We start from the raw sequence: 17,749 nt of genomic DNA, 5'->3' as shown, positions 1-17,749 counted from the left end.
ATGCTCCCTGAGTCTATTTGCTTTCATACTATGTAAAACATCGTCCCCAGATTTTGGAGGTAGGAATGGGACAGGGGACATGGTGTAAATAGTAAGAAAAGTTTATATGAATTAAGATATTGCCTGTCATCTTTTAACAGCAACAACATAAAGCGTGTTACGAACGCTTAATAAACAGGATGGTGCAGACGTTCCAGTCCTTCCTTGATCATGTGGATATCACTAGAAATAAATACACACTTATTAGAAGTAGCTTCTCCTCTCTAGGTCTTCCCCGACCCAGGTCTTTAAGGACCACTGGAGAAGGCATTTTCAAATGCAAATTCTTTACAATATAGAGCAATCTGCAAACTATTAGAAAAGTGGTTTCTCAAAATATCAAGAGAGGGTACCCAGCTACTTGGATTTCCTGCAGGTACAACTTTTAAAGTGGCCTTCACCATATTCTTCTAGCCTGTAAGAAAGCTACTTAATGATACATAAAACTAATTATTATAAAATAAGATTGAATCTGTATGGCAGCTGCTCACAATGTGGAAAATCACACTTTTTCATGGCCTATTTTCTTTTAAAATGTATGCCCTTTTCACACCCTTAATGCATTCTGCATATGTAAAATAAATACTCTTCGCAGCAGGACCTGGGCTTGGAGGCCTTAAAACCCAATAAAAGAGTCCTGTAGTTTAATGGTCCTTAAATGCTTGACATCTTTTTCACTTAATGTAAAATCCATCTGATCTAATGGCCGTGACTGAATTATAGAGATATAATTTTTTTCTATTAAATGTTAATCTTCTGACTTGGCAGAGCGATAGAAGCTCTAAATTATTAAGAAGGCAATAACCTCTCTAAACTCTTTCCTGAATTCAGAATATTCCCAGGACTACTACCTCCAAAAAAACCTTGTAAACCTGTTTAAAATATAATATAAAAATCAGGCCCATTAAGCACAACAATTCGATGCAAATATCAGTTAGAAGGGGCATTATTTTTATTGATGTCTTCTATTTCACTGAATGGAATACATATGTATATATCTGTAGATACACACATACACACACACAAAATTGAGTAAGCAACGCTCACGAGTCTTAGCTCTTTTCATTTACATATGACATTTTTGTAACCTTACCTCTTTGGTTGAATTCATTCATCATCAATGTTTGTTCATGCAGGCATAAATAATGAAAATGCCCTGCAATGCATAAGTGACGCCGCATGCCCAGTTATGCTGAAGGCACAGTGCTTTCACTGCCCAGGGAGTCTGACTGGAATGCCATCTCTGGTGAAGCTTCATTTTTTTTTTTTTTTTAATCTCTGCATGCATGACTCTTGTGAGCCAAAGGCCCCTATATGCAATAGGAAACAGAAGCCATGCTAAGAAACAGGTAAATATTTACCTGGAGAGGCTGGTCACAGCCTTGTTTCAAATAGCCAAGGCCAAAAACATGGGGAAAAATTTCCAACAACAAAGTCACAGATCCACTTTAGCCAGGGACATCATTGAATGAAATGAGAGCAGGGATGCCTATTTTCCATTTGTATTTTGCACATGACATATTTTATGGTGCCACTTTTTTATCTTTCTGAAAATTATTCACAACATTTAGCAGCCAGGAAAAAGGTCCAGGTTCTTTTTCTCTGCCAGACATGTGCAACCATACTTTGCATGCTCATCACAGGCAATCCTCTTTTAATCTTTTCTTGGTGCCAGAGGTACTGCTATTACTTTGATGCACAGAACATGCAAGAGGAAAAAAAGATCACCACAAGGTTGCAGAATCCAGTGATAAGGAAAACAAAGAGGCAGTATGAAGTCATTTTCTTCCACTGTGGTGGAGTAGACTTCAAGAGAAGCTTGTAACCACTGCTAGCTAATGTTCCACATGAGCGTAAGCGGGCAATGATACATTTAGTCATTGTGGAGAACAACAATTCATTTGAAACTCTTCCCTGTTTTACTTTGAAACAAGTGACTGGAGAGAAGGAGAACCACTCAGGCAGGGAAGAAGCATGTGTAGAACAGGTTTTAGGTCCCTGCTAGAGGACAGCTGGTAACACTGGATTGGGGGGGTGGGGCGGGTGTGCTCACGTTCTAATGCTGCAAGATTTTTTAAGCATCAGTGATCCAATGTATTAAGAATAACAAAAATTTAAGCTGTGTATCATTGTTTGGGATCAAGAGAAAAGGTTTAAATAAAAAACAACCCATAAAAAAGATTAGCTAAATTCATTTGGAATTTTAGAACAGCACAGGTACACTGAATGATGTCACTGTGATACGAAAGTTTAAGATGTTTATTGCATGAATATTTGATTTTATGGTTATAGTTCTTTATAATACTGACCTGTCGAAACGAATGAGCGTTTCCGATGAAACAGGAGTGATAAGAAAAAGACTAAACAACAGAATAGTGATAAAGCTTTCAACAACACACTGCTCTCCAACAGGAGCTCAGTGATTGTCTCAGAGCATCTTAGACAACAACCCATCTTCCTTCCCCTTGGCCAGAAGTTCAAACCTCATCGTCTTTCTGAACACACGACAGCAAAGAGACCAGTATCACCCATTATTTATGTTCTGCCTGTTTGCTACCTAAAAAGCTTTAGCCTTCAGTGTTGTAAATGTAGTCTCTGGCTTTGATATCAAAGGGTGAGTGAATGAGACAATGGGATGAGTTCGAGGTTTCTTGATATTGCACTCTACATAGTAACCGAAGATGGATGTTGCCATCTGTACTTTGAATCCCAGAGTTCTTTACACCAAATTCTCCAAAGATAACAAATTGATGAGTTTACCTTGTATATTTTTTACAAAGATGTTCAAAGCAATATTCCACAGAAAACATTTTATTGATGGTTGAAGACAAAATAAAATACACATAAGGTTCCCTTCCCACCCGAATACGGAAAATACAGCACTGAAATGTGAGTATTCAGTTGAGAACTTTCTCTACTCCAGAGCTTCCGTAGGTGACCTAAAACACCCATGAAACAGAACTCATGCTGTGGAAGAACATTAAACATAAATATTCAAGAATTCAAATATTGCTTATGTAAACTGTATATATCTACCAAAAGAATTGAGAATAAATCCAATTCTGACTTTTCACTGTTGTTATACACTGAAGGAATACAATGGCTTCTTTCTTGGTGAGAAAAGCTATTCTGATGGCCCTGCATCCTTGTTATTATATAGAAATGGGATCAAAAGTCTCGTCAGGATGCTCAAAGATTATTGCTAAGGCACATTATGCAATTAAGAAAAACTTAGCAGAAATGAGTCATTTGTTCAATTTATTTGCTAATGGTCAAATAAGTAATTGTCGATCTAAATGGCAAAAAAATATTAATAAAAATAATAAAACATATAAACTGTCCTTAATGAGATGTAGTTAATAAAAATAGTTGGTTACAATAAAGTATTTACTAGAAACATGTCCAATTTTATTATTTCTTGCTACCTATATTCTTAGTTTACTATATTATTGCACTTTTGTCTAAAACCTTAAAGATCTGTTTTCTAAAACCAATTCCCTCTTGCTAATTTTGCAAGAAAATTGCATTTCACATTCTTAATCTCATTAGTGCAATTTGCCTATAAATAAATACAAAACATTTGGAGGATGCATGTATAATGAATGCTTGGTTACTGTAGTAGCAAATGTCAAAGTAATTGCTAAAAAAGTCTAAAATTTTTGACACTTTAAAAAATCTACCATACCATTTATCATCATACGTCTCTAAATACTGTGGCAAGAAGTTACCACAAGTGAAAATTAAGATACTGTTGTAGAGATGATGAGGCGATTTTGTTATAAATTCCTGATAAATTCCACACTGGCCTGTTCTTAATCTAAATGTAATTTAGCACTGCAAACCATTATGAAAAGAAATTTACTTAAAAAGGCATAAAAGTTACTAACGTAAGAAGAAAAAAAATCTGTACCTCCAAAAGAAGTCGAAGGCACTCATTAAGTCACTTCAATAAAAACGAAACTTGGCCAGCCAAGTTATAGCGCATTCCTTGAAACCGCATCAGGTCTCATGGCTCAGACTGAAGATCTGAAAGATCTTTTGATCCACTTAAAAGTGGCCACCAACCAAATTAATTTCTCTGAAAGAAATCTTTCAACAATTTTTTCAGCTTAACCCCTCTTCAACCCCACTCAGATGGCTCATGTTTTATTAGGGACTCAATGGTTTAAAAATATATAACCAATCCAAGGCAAAGTGTCATGCTGTTTGCCTAACTGTAAAATTAACATATATAGACTGTAAGATTTGAATAGATATTGAAAAACTCAGTAACATACTCGTCTAATTTAAAAAACCTACTGATGGAACAAATATATTTTGTTTCAATTACACTAGCACAGTAAAGCCCAGAAAGGCCATGCAGTTTCAAGAGAATGCTCAGCACCAGCAGGTAAAGCAGACATTGGCCAGTCAGCACTGACCATTAACACACAAGCCCCTGTCGCATTTGTATGATCTGGAGTAAGGCTGCCTGGACATCTTCATCCATGTGACCCTTGAGACAAAGAAGAAAGAAGGAAATATTTTATGTCATCTTCACTTATACAAAAATTCTAAAGACAAAGGTCTTCCTAATATGGTCTAATTACAAAATCTTCACCATCTTGGTTATATTCCAAAGGATTTATTGGAAAATGGAATAGAGCTCTATCACGGAAATAAAGAAAGTCAGTTTAAAAGTCATGCACACCAGTTGCTCTTAACATCTATTATCAGAAAACAGATGGACAAACTTCTTTGTCTTCCATTTGCAATAGCTCGGATGATAAGGAACAACATAAGTTATAAATGAGTAAAGTAATACAATGAAATTTTTTTTGCTCCTGCTGAGAGGGTTTTTTAATTAGAAAAACAATTAATGAAAAAAATCCCCGTATTTATATTTTATATGAATAGAATTACATACATTATTTTGCAGCTTGCCTTGTCAGCTAGTGTCATAGATATTTTTTCCAAGTTATTTCCCTAACTATTTTAAATTACTGTATAATATCCCACTGTATGGATGCATCATAATTTCTTTGCCCATTTCCCCAATGATAGGCATTTTAAGTTATTTCCAATCTTTCTGAGCAGAGTCCTAGAAAAGAAATTGCTGGGTCAAAAAAGCAGTCTCAATTTTTAATTTTGCTAAGTACTATAAAATTTCCCTCTACAGAGATTATAATAATTTATACTCCCACCAAAAGGGTATAACTGCCCATTTCTCACGATGCCCTGGGCAATGCTATAGACTACCACCTTGTTTAATATTTGCCAATCCCGTAAATGAAAAACGGTACCTCCTTGTTTATTTGCATTTCCCCCATTACAAACGTTAGCCATTTATACTTAGAAAGAAACACTTAAAATTTAAAAGATGACAAGGGGTTGACTAAATGCACATCAATATCACCATATTACAGCGCTCCATTCCTCTTTTTCTTTGCTGCAGCACTTAAATAGGTTTCAGCATAACATGTCCTATTAATAAAAAAGTTTTGCTTCGGAGATGTTTCTATAATAGTAGGATGTTTAAATTGCAAACATTAAGCCATAGTTGACTAAACTGAATTTCTTAGTTAACTTTATGATGCCAGAAGGCAAGACTATTTCAGATGCCAGTTGCTTTTGTTATGTTTCACTAGGAGTCAGTAGAAAATAATTTCAAATTTCAGAAGTGTACATTATACAAAGCTGAACGGCTTATTAGTTTGCAGCGTCTTTTGGCGAGAGCACACTCTTCCTCCCTTGGCCAATATCAGATCTGAGTGAGTTCTTCTCTCTAATACATAGCTATACTTTTCTACTATTTCCCCTCCTAAAATTCTCATTCTGCTGTCCCTCAATCGTCTTCTCTAATAATTGCAATATACTTTTAAGTCCTGTCTTACCTTCTACCTCAAAAAAAAAAAAAAAGTAGCCAAATATACTTTCTTTTATCATACTATTCATTCTTTTCCATTGGTTTCCCCTTCATCTCTTGCAGAACAAGCAGGCTTTTTATTTTAGAATTCAATGTCATAAAGTTTCTTCCCTTTTATTATTTTACCTAGTTCTTTTTTAAAATGACCTTTCTTTGAAGTTTTCTCTCGACACCTATGTTTTGTTTTGTTTTTTAACCACGTAACCCGACACATTTAAAATCCTAAACAATCCTATTATACTTCACCTGCCATTCTAACATTGTCTCTTTTAGTACATCTTCCCGAAAAACCTATTCGGAGAATTTTAGAGATGCTGATCATAAGGTTTCTACAGAGCATCAAGTATAGTATCCTTCATATGTTAAACATATTCTTGATGTGATTGATTTTTAAAAATAGCTTTCTCAATACACCAAAGAAGGGGATTTTAAACTTATGCTTCACTGAGTCATAAGGCTTAATACATAAATATTATGGATAATCTCCTAACAGAACTAAATTCTTTCCTTAAATTATTATAGTTCTATGCATACCTGGTCATTTTCATACTTTTACAGTATTGTCTACATTTCAAAGAAATACTCCTGAGCTACCAAGGAACAGTGAAGTCTTTTCCACTCTCTTCTTTTAGCTGACAGCCACATGTGGCTGTCAAGGCGTTATCTCTAGCTAGCAATACTATTAACGTGTGCTGCCATCATATGTTGCCAAACTGTCTATAAAATGAGTGACAAGCAGATGGAGATAACACTAAATTTAAGATGTTATGTTGCCATATAGCTTTGTAAATTTCTCTGGGAGATATGCAAGCCATGATTAAAAGAAACACAATTATTTTTAAATAAGCATATGGGGTACAAGTACTTTAAACATGACTTTACCATAAATTTACTTGAACATGAAAAATTATTTCCTCTAAAACAATATCATTCCCAAAGGAGAAACAGTTCTTCACCTGTGCAGCACTAAGAAGGTGTGTCCGATAAATTGCAATTACTTCTTGGTGCTGTCTGTCAGCATCCTGGAAATGTAGAAAGATGGACAGATCAGAATATCAGCATTAATGTTTTCAAACACATGTAGGCTTATGACCTGCTGTCCTTGGGCTTGAGGCTACAAAATGGCAGTATTATTGAAGTGCTCCTCCTGCTGCTCCTTGTAACAAACTACCTTGGACCCACCAGATGCAAAACTCATAGCACAACAATAGCATGAACTCATGACCGTATGGGAACATTCATAGTGCAAGCAATTCTACTTATCTTGGGTCAAATGAAAGGACTGCCTTAGTTCCCATTCTAAAGCTATGAAATTATCCAGACACTTACCGACTTAAGCTTTGGATTATTGCAAAAGCTCCCCATCTTGTCCCCATCTCCAGTCTTCATTCCTTATCACGTTCCTGAGTTTGAGACAGCCTTTTCCTCATATCGCTTTTGGCTTAAAAACCTTGGGTGATACTTTGTTGCACATAAGAGAGAATCCAAACTCAGCTTGGTTCTCAACAGCTTCCACAATTTGGCTGCAAATACAGCTCCCACTACTAGCCAGGCAGATTGGCCTTTTACTGCCCCGGGGGCACACCACTTGCATTCTATCTCCATGCCTTGCTCCACAGACTGCCTCTGCCTGAGAGATTCTCTATTTTCCTTTCATTTATCAAAACACCATCTACCTTACAAATTCAGGCCAGGTATTCCCTTCCTCTTTGAAACTAGCTCTTACTTCTAAAAGTAAGATAATACAGATTACTGGTATCATTTAGAATTGGGGACTATATTCGCAATTCTATATTTGGTATTTTTTGACTTGTTATTTTACTTTTGATGGATCTATAGTCTGCTTCTCTAACTACCCAGAACTCCTTGGGGACAAGAACTGTATACTCTCTTTGTCCCTGACAGCAGTGTCATGAACATAATAAACAAATATTTCTGCTTATTAAAGGGACTACCATATTTTTTTGATAAGATCCAAATGAGCAATTTGTCATCATTAATCTATAGGCCAATAGTGAACACTTTAAAAAAATAACTTCTATTCAAAAATAGCTCATAAGCAATTATTATAGAATAAGAAAATATTAGCAACAATTTACATTTTATTGGGCTTGTTTTATTTAGCATGTCCATGTATGTTATATTAGCTCACTCAATTAAAAAAACAAAGTAATCAGTTCTTATCCTATTTTATGGATAAAAAAGCCAAGTGTTAAGGGGAATGTTTTGTGTAACTTAAGTGGCAGGATTTAGAACTGAGCTCTCATCATCAGCTTCTAAATCCAGATGCTTTCTTTAATATATAAAGGCTCTCCACATAGTTATCTATATGGATATAGGTACCTATAGGTATCTATACATATCCAGATGTTTTCTTTTAATATATAATGATATAAGGTATAAAACCAAAGGAATGCCTATCTTTATGAGTAAAGATAAAAGATTATTTAAAAAAATTTCTTTAATTAAGTGGATCAATAATTTAGAGCATGTGCTACAGTTGGAAAGATACCAGGTTTGGAGTCAGCCAGTCCCAGAAATAGATCCTAGCTTTTTGACCCCAGGCATCAAGCATTTTCATCTTTGTTTCCTTAACATGGAATGTTAAATTGGGTTTGGAATAAAAACCTTGTAGGATTGTAATGAAGATAAAGCTTAAAGTATGTAAAAAGTTTAGTGTAGTGTCTGGCATATATTATACCACCAGTGTAAGTAACTTTTAGCAAAATGATTACATCCTTGGATCTGAACACAGCCACAAATCGATTCGATTTCTAAACAAGCTTTTATAAACAAACAAGTTAATGTGACCCTGTACATATCAGCACAAAGCCTGCAGGTCCAGGATACTCACAGCCAGCTGCTGCTGCAGGGACTTCACTTGGTGCTGCAGAGTGTCAATCATTTGGCTCTGTCTCTTGCTGGGACTCCCGCTTGTGTAGGTGAGTTGTGAAAGGCCATTGAGCGCCTGTTTTAGTCTTTCTACATCATTAAGCAATTCAGTTATCTTATAAAAAAAGAAAAAAGTTATGGGAGAAACATTACTCACTTATTCATTTACAACAAACATCTTTACACAATATATACTATATTTAATTTCTTGAATTAAATTCCTCAGTAAATTCCTTACAAAAGCATTACCAAATTAAGAATGAATATGGTGTACACCCTAAGATTTGAGTGTGACTCCAGTCTTCTTATTTTTAGATAATACGTAAGTGTCTATGGAATTATACAGGCTATCTTCCAGGTAGAGGGGATTCTCTCCAACAAAGTCTGAAAAGTAAAAGAGCATGGCTTCTGTACATCTAGAATTAACTTATGTGCCTGTTCCTTTCAAGAATGTATGATTTTACACTACTTTGTCTAAAAGAGGGGGAAAAAAATCAGGAGGCTGTTTAGAGTAGTGTAAAGAGCAAGATTTTAAATTACGTAGAGCTGACGTTTTTTATCTGTGTGAGCTTGCTTGATTTCCTTTCTTTTTCTAACTGATTCTAAACTGATTTCATTATCAGTTTAAGGGGAAAAATCTTTCATAGTTAAGAAAATATAATGTAATTACAAATATATGTCTGGTAATAAGTATATGCTCAATTAATGCAACAACTATAAGTAGCTACTAATAACTTGCTATTATAAGGGTATATTATTAGATTCACAACCACCTTCCAAACAAGCTAAGAGTATTTCAATTCTGGGTCATCCGAGCAGAATTGTCAGGTTTGCACTTGGACCTCTACACTAAGGAGGGCTGGGTCTGTGTCTATTTTTACTCGTTGCCGAATCCCCAGCACTGACCATAGCACCTGGTATGTCAGGCATTCAACAATTATTTGTTGGGCTCATAAAATTGCACTCAATCTCCCCGATTTCTCATCTTCACAGTATATACACTTTATGCAACTCCCATTTCCAAAAATATTGCTGAGCACCTATTCTGTAAATTAATGATAAGAAGAAAATATAAGTTATGATTTTTCTCTTAAAAACTGGTTGGGAAGATCAACCACATTAATTCTGACACCGTAATACGTATATTTTAAATAGATAGCAAAGCCAAAATAAAACATGCATTTTGGAAGAGGAACTGCTTACTGCGGGCTAGATTGCAAAAGGAAGACTTCAGCAAGGAGGACAAGTTTTGAGTGGGCGTTAAGGAATGTTATAGGATTTAACTCAGTAGAAAGGAGAGGCAGGGCATTCTGGGAGAGGAGGCCAGTCTGTAGAAAGATATGTGGACAGAATGTACAGTGAATCGGAGGGCTCGTTGTACTGGTGTGGCTGAGTGCTCCCCAGCGTCCTTGGTTTCTTGCAGCCCAGAAACATAGCTTTTTCCTCCCCTCCCTCACCATTCTTCAGGTACCCTAAAAACCACTGGATTTGGACCATTCACTTATGAGGTAAGTGAACCTTGCATCTCCGTGTTTCTCAATTTTTAGCTGTACCAGCTGAGGAAACAAAAGACAAAATGCTTTTGATTTTTGTGACTATTCTTTTTTTGAATTTCAAAATGTTTGAATTTTTTCCCGTATACCAGTAGTCAAATGGAAAGGTGGCATTTAATGGTCACTTTGTAAACAAGTCTGTAGGATGCTATGGGGAAGAGCCCTGTTCTGCTATGCAGTTTCTGATGCAAAGCCACGTGGACCACGGGGCCTACCTTATTATCTTTTGCTTCGATTTGCTTAGCAGATTCCTGTATCCTTCTCTGTAACTCTGTGATTGTTGATAAGGACTTATCACATCGCTCCTGCTGATCCTTGATTTCTTGCTCAATGCTGAAATGTAGTAGTTCCTTCTCATCTTTTGCAGACAGTTCCTTCTTTTTGGCATGTAAAACTTCCTCACATACTTCTTCATACTTTCTATTCAGAGTGGCCAATTTTTCATTTAAGTTGGAAATCTGTGTCTCCAAATCACTCTTAGTTGCTTTATATTTAGACAAATCAACTACCTCTCTCGTCTCTAATTTTTTTAATGCTTGTTTACTATTCTGAACCTCTGACTGGAGTTTGGAGACTTCTTCAGTTTTGTTTTGGCTTTCTTCTTCCTTTGCTTTCAAGCTAGCTTTTATGATTCCGACTTCTTTCGCAAATGCTTCCTTCATCTGCAAATGCTCTGCCAGGGGCACGGAAGAATTCTTTTGGTTCTCTATCGTCTGATGCAGTCTGGCCACTGTCTGCTGCTCTTTCTCATAACACCTCTGCTTATTCTTCAGTTCTTCCTTCAGATTCTCAATTGCGCCATTAAGAGATTTTTTCAGGGCCTCTACCTGTTCCGATGGAACATACTGCTTTTGCAAGAGTATTTGTGCCGTGAGGATGTCAGAAGTCTGTTTGGCGTTTTCTTCTACGAGCTTCTCCTTCTCATTCTTTACTTCTGTGTATTTCTGTAACAGGTCTTTTAACTGTCTGTTCAGCTCTTCTTTTTTTCTGCTTAGTGCTCTTTCCACTTCATGAGAATTCTCAATGACAACATTCTTATCCTTTAAATCCTTCTGAAGAGTGAAAATCTCCTTCTTTAACTTGTCATTCTCTTGTTTGCACTTCTTGGCTTCCTCTTCCCTGGCATTATACTTTTGTGCCTGCTCTGATAACTGTTCTTTTAGTTCTTTCTCTACTGCTTTAAATTTTCTCTCACACTCTTCAAAGCTGACAATTGGAGCATATTTTAGTTTAATGCATTCTTGTATTGTGTCAAGTTCCTTTTTCTGGGCTTCAATTTCAGCATGCAGTGTCACAATCTCTTCTTGGCCTTTCTTGTAGTTAGCCAACATTTCAGCACTATTATCTTGCACCTTTCTCATGCTCTCACTGACAGCATTCATCTTTTCCTCGTGCTCTCTCAGGCTGATGTACTCAGCTTTTATTTGGTTCTGAGTGTTTTCTAGGTTTCTTTTTAATATGTCATTCTCATCTTTTATTTTTACAAATTCTTGATTTACATCTTCAAGTTTTTTCTTCACATCTAATAATTCTCTATTAGTTTTATCTAATGTGCTACTCAGGGCAGTTTTAATGTCTTCGTGGGTTTTAATTGGCACATACTGGTTACTAATAGTCTTTTTCAAGTTAGTGTTTTCAGACGTGAGTGAATATATTTTTTCTTGGTCTTCGCCACATTTTTTATTAAGTTCAGAAAGCTGTTTCCTAAGTTCAATAATGTTGGATTTCAGAGCCATTATCTCTTTTTCATGTTTCTCAGGAGGTATGAACACAGTTTCCAAGCGGTTAACATTCTTACTTAAATTGTCATTTTCCATCAGCAATTTCTCCATTTCCAACTTCTTTTCTGTATATTTTTGTGTTATATCTAAAAGCTTTTTATTCAAATCATCAACAATTACACCATGTGACTTCTTCATTTCTTCGCTTACTTTTAAAGGAATGTAATGATTTTTCATTTCAATTGTTAAGTTATGTGTTTGCTGCTTGAGGAGTTTATTATCCAGATAAACCTTTTCAATTTCCTTTTGTAATGTCTGATTTTTCGAAGTTAACTCAGTGATCTTCTTCCCAAGTTCTCCTGATTTTTGCTCTAATCTGCTCTTGAGCTGCTCATGTTCCTCTGGTTTGATATGCTGAGCAAGCTTAGCCTTAAAATTCTCAAGTTCTCTCTTTAACTGTCTAATTTCACTAAGTGATTTTTCATATTCTCTTTCCATCTCGACTAACTTTTTTGCCTTCTCATTTACTTCATTTGATAACAAGCTCTTCATGTTTTCAAATTTTTCTGCTGGAATGGAAATGGCTAACTTTGCTAACAATTCTTTTAACTGGCCTTCCATCTCTGTGGCCTTTCTCCCGTTCTTCTCTCGCTCCATTTCACACATACCGAATTCCTTCTGTAGTCGCTTATTTTCTTCTATCATCTTGCCTTCTTCCCGCTTAAACTCTTCTACTAATATTTCATTTTGTTTAATTTGGTTTCTTAATTTTCCCACTTCTACTGAAGCGCCTTCATATTTTGCTTTCATGTCTTTCAACTGATCCTTCAGTTCCTCCGTTAGTCTGTGATTCCCTGTAGCTGCTTCACTTGTTAGATGCTCTTTAAGAGCAAGAAAATGTGTCTGCATTTGTTTAACTTTGCCTTCTGACTCATACATTCTCTTCTGCACATCTTTTAATGCATCTTCTAATTGCTTTATCTGTTCATCTGAATCCTCCTTGACCCTTTCACATTCTAATGCTAAAGCTTTGCATTCTGCCACCTTGTGAGCCAGTTCATTTTGGAGCTTAAGTCGGTCTTGTTTTGCTGACTCGCAGAAAGTTCTCATTGCTTCTAACTCTTTCTTTAAAATTTCATTTTCAGAATATGAGGTTTGATTGGGTATGGATAGCTCCAGTGGTCTTAACATAGATCTGCTTTGCATATGAGCTGGCATACCTGTGGGAGTACACTGAAAAGGGGAGGAAAAAAATATCAGTTGCAAAAGCCTGAAGAAGACACATATGCATTTGCTAAACTTATAGTTTCCACATCATCAGCAGTCAAAGGATTCTCAGACTAGTATTCTGGAAAAAAAAGAGTCCTGATTTTTAAAGTAAGAAAAACAGTTCTGAGTATGATTTCCTCAGTACATACTTAAGCAGTGAAATATTGAAAGTCTGTATATAAGTGTATTTCTGGCAGAACAAAAAAAATAGTTGTGGCCTCTGGAGACTATTTTCTCTTTCTCTCCGCATTCACGCTACCTACCCCACACAAGAATATCAACTCAATCATTTATTATTTCTATGTTTTAAGCACAAAATGTGCTTAGAACTTCGAATTCTAAAGAAAGCCATTAGAACTCTTGAGGAAAAAGTACTACAATTTAAAATCTGCAAATAGTTCCACAGAATGATATATTATTTAATTTCTAATAAAATACATGACTTCTGAGTACCTTCATTGTTAACGCCAATGTAATATTCCTTAAGTCATACCACCAGGATAAACCTTGCTAGTATGAGAGCAGTCAAGAGAATGATGTTAATCAACTCGCAAAAAAAAAAAAAAAAGAATTGAGTTTTCTTCTCTCGAATAAAAGGATGAATTAGAATTTAGCATATAATCTTACTACAAAATTTGATTGACATCTTGTTCTCTCTATTAAGTGCTGACAAAAAGAAGTATAATTAAACTCAACGAAATAGTTCATAAATATCAGAACATGTAATTATGAAAGACTAAATTTAACTATATTTTTCCTCATACAGTCTATTACAATAAGGGTCTTTAGAAGTACTAATTCATTGATAAAAGCTATGTGCTATGAACATCTCATTATTTTAATAGGTAGGTTTTAATATTTTTCAGTTAAATCTACACTGCCTTACCCTGAATCAAAAAGAAGAAAATTAACACTGAGTAATTTCCCAGTCCAGTATGTTTCTATTATCTTTCAACTTACCAATTATCTTTAGACTACAACTACTATAATTTACCAACAAATCACTTACATAGCTTCACAATTTCCATACTTGTTTTATTTTGAGCAAATATTTATCTAATTTTCTTAAATATTATTCAGTTGATTGATATCCATTCTCTCAGCTTAGAATTTCAGAAATGTCCAGCTTAAAGTGATCTTATATATCATGTACACTAATTCACTCTGCCTACAGATAAAGGTATGTAAAAAGGCCTTTAAAGCCCAAATATTTATCAGTTCTGCAGTCCATAGGCGGTACTAGAAATGTATACCTTGTTCCTACTAACTAAAAGCAAGGAGCAGACAACATTGCCTCTTGGAAGCTTTATTTTGAGGTGAATTTCTAAAACACAGGATATATATTTGAAAGCATAAATATAAAAGCAAAAATATATTTCAAAGCCAAAACAAATGGCTTTTTAATTATTCATACCTGCCTTCATCTTTTTATGGGCAAATATGAAGAGTTGGCCATGTGCTGCAATAGAAGCTTACTATAAAGACCATAAAATTGTAATTTAAATCTCTTATTTAAGCCACTGTCATCAAAAACACTCTAGGGGGCACCAGAAACAGCAATATCTGCTTTTATTAAACTCAAGAACAAAAGACCAACTTTTCTTCGATAATAAAAACCATATTCGATATATACATATTCTTGATAAGAACACAAATGTTTTTTATATAATTTTTTATTAAAAAATACTATTACCTGTGAGTCTGTCATGTACATTTGACCTTGTTTAAGAAGCATATCTTCTTTTCCTAAATAAATTCAAACAAATGATATCAACTTAAATATCCATACCAAAGTAGGCTAAGCATTAATTTGGTGTTATTATCTCTCCTTTATTATTCCAACAAAACAGAAGCATGAGTTATAATATAAAATTATCCTTGCTCTAAAATATCCACAGTTTTCCTTATTATTTCTATATACATAAGGGAAGTATCTATATTCTTCTAAATACATAATAAGTTCATTTTTAGAAATATCTAAGACTGTTAGACTAAATAAGCTACATGATTATTATAAAATGTGTCTTACAACCAGTCAAAATAAAAATGATGTTCTTTACCATTTACAGGATAAATATTACTATTGTACTTAACTAGAGAGTAATTTAGTATTCAATGAGAAGCAAAAAAAAAAAAAAGTAAGATTTTCTAGGGGAACTATTTAAAAATGGAGAAAATGAAGAGTAAGATTAATTATATGTAATCTTAAAATAGTAATTGCTTATGGAACTTCTAATTTTAAAATGCTTACCTGCATTGAGACTATATGCAAAGATTTCTCCAAATCAGAAAACTATTTTTATGTTTCTTTCCACAAAAAACAAGTTCCAAATACCACAAGATGATGCCTACTAACCAACAAGGCAAACTTGGTAATTCATCCAATATACAATTTAAAAAATAGATGCTAAGAAAAATCAGAGCCTCAGTGATTATCACATTTTATGTTAGAGACTATAGTAGTCATCTTAACTTCTTTTTAGTTTCATGTGTTGAGGTATAACACACAAGTAGTAGGGTGAAGTTTAGTAACAGGATTATCGTATACAGTTAGATAAAACAAATGGACATAAACATTCTTCTTTGCTTAAACTGAGTGAACCATAATAACAATTTATATCTTTATACTTACGGTTACTGAAATTACTTCCTGGTCCTAAATGATCACTCTGAAATCAGAAGTATAAATTAAAACATTTTAGGTGACTACTGCTTTATTTTGTTATATTCTGTATTTATTTTAGCTCTAAATGATTCAGTCATTAAAACCACATTTTCAATATTCCTTGTTTCTTCTGGTATTAATTATTCTACTTGAACCCAAAAAAAGACACAGCACCAGAAACAATTAGAGAAATCAGTTGGGAATAACCTACTTCACTAAGCATTTTTATAAAAGTAGCCAAGAGTTTCCAAGAAAAACTTTATTGCTTAAAAGAAAAAACAGTGAGCTCCAAATGAACCGAAATACCTTTCAATGCATACTCTTTGCTGCTTCTTTTCCTCAAACGGAAAGAAATGCCACATTCTCATCATTCTATTTTACCTCTGTTGGGAGCAGAGACCCTACCTTACTGACTATGGAATATTAGCGTGACATCTTATTTCAGAATTTACAGAATACCCATTATTTTTGAGGGTAAAAGGAGACAGAGAATGAAACTGAGGCAAAGACATATTCAGTAATAAACTCATCAATGTATTAGTCAGGTAAAAGGAGAATAACAGAAAAACTTTATTCTGAATCAAAATATATTTGGATTGCTCCTTATTCCAAGTAAGCCAAATACAAAAAATCTAAAATACAAATTAAAATATTATACCTCCAAGAGTAAATATGCAGATGTAGTTCATGTTTCTATATCTGTGTATACAAGTACTAACAGCAATGTGTCAAACTTGGATATGAGTGACCATAATACAAATGGTCCATGGTTCTATAATCAATTTAATGCCACCTCCACTAATCCTTACTGCCCCAAAGTATGGAAAAATGTCTGTAAACTTAGTTAAGCTCTTTGTTCTATTTAATACTAGAGTTTGCAATAGCTACTAAATGAACTTATATACGTATGGGTGGGAGACAGGCCTATGCACAGGTGAGTTTCAAAAAACTTAGTGGGGAAAAAAATGGCATAAATGATAGAGGCTCTGTTCATCCCTCTGGCGACCAAATCAAAGTTGTGACAGAAATAAGAAGCAAACAGCAAGGAAAATCACCTGAGATCTAGATGAACAAGCCATACAACTAGGGAGAGAAATAAGAAATCACCCTGCAATGGTGAGAAGTAGGATGGGGCAAGGACACGAGGCTGCCTGGTCCCGAGCGGCTGAGTGGGACAAAGGCCATAGCAGTAGCAGTTGCAGACGCCTTGTAAAGGGCCGTGTCCGCGAGCAGACTTTCATGGTGACAGACCTGCTCGCTCTGAGCACCAGTGCCAGTTGCCTGTGTAGGGGGCACCAGGGACTTACAGGGAGACACTGAGTTGCTGGAGTGAGGGCCAAGGCCAGAACCGCTCAGTACAGAAGTGCCAGAGGTATCCATTATTCCTCTGTTGAGCCCTCCCCCTCCCAATGGGCAAACTCAGCACTGCCATAGCTGAGACATCATCAAACTGGATAACAGAGGTCACTCTGCCCAGAGAATTCCCTGAAACCACGCCTCCCTGAACTCATGGCCCCATCCAAGCCACATCCAGGTATGTCCCTGGCGAGTCAGGTGCTCCTTGCTGAGCCAGTTCCAAGAACTCACACTGAAGGCAGCTGGCCTCAGTTTCTGGTATGGTTTCTTGAGGCAACTATAAGCACAGCATCTGTGGATTGCTTACTGAATCTTAACAGGTGGCCCAGAAGGGGCAGAGGCTGGGGCT

At 35.4% G+C, this 17,749-nt stretch overlaps 1 protein-coding gene across 2 annotated transcripts in view; it reads right to left on the bottom strand.

The window, feature by feature from the left end:
* Nucleotides 1–2,834: 2,834 nt before the first annotated feature.
* Nucleotides 2,835–17,749, bottom strand: part of UACA (uveal autoantigen with coiled-coil domains and ankyrin repeats) — a 79,828-nt gene continuing 64,913 nt past the window's right edge. For both annotated transcript variants that reach the window (XM_006922669.3, XM_015597740.2), the window contains 6 exons: nucleotides 16,012–16,048; nucleotides 15,073–15,125; nucleotides 10,605–13,343; nucleotides 8,799–8,951; nucleotides 6,901–6,966; nucleotides 2,835–4,534 (listed from right to left, as the gene is read on the bottom strand). In XM_006922669.3, coding sequence (XP_006922731.2) covers nucleotides 4,463–4,534; nucleotides 6,901–6,966; nucleotides 8,799–8,951; nucleotides 10,605–13,343; nucleotides 15,073–15,125; nucleotides 16,012–16,048 — 3,120 coding nt within the window. In that variant the 3' untranslated portion in view covers nucleotides 2,835–4,462. The remainder of the gene's footprint in view (nucleotides 4,535–6,900; nucleotides 6,967–8,798; nucleotides 8,952–10,604; nucleotides 13,344–15,072; nucleotides 15,126–16,011; nucleotides 16,049–17,749) is intronic.

Source organism: Pteropus alecto, unplaced genomic scaffold (genome assembly GCF_000325575.1).
Source record: "Pteropus alecto unplaced genomic scaffold, ASM32557v1 scaffold38, whole genome shotgun sequence".
Taxonomy (NCBI): domain Eukaryota; kingdom Metazoa; phylum Chordata; class Mammalia; order Chiroptera; family Pteropodidae; genus Pteropus; species Pteropus alecto.
Note: the sequence above shows the minus strand (reverse complement) of the source record. Positions and strands in the feature narration are given on the sequence as shown.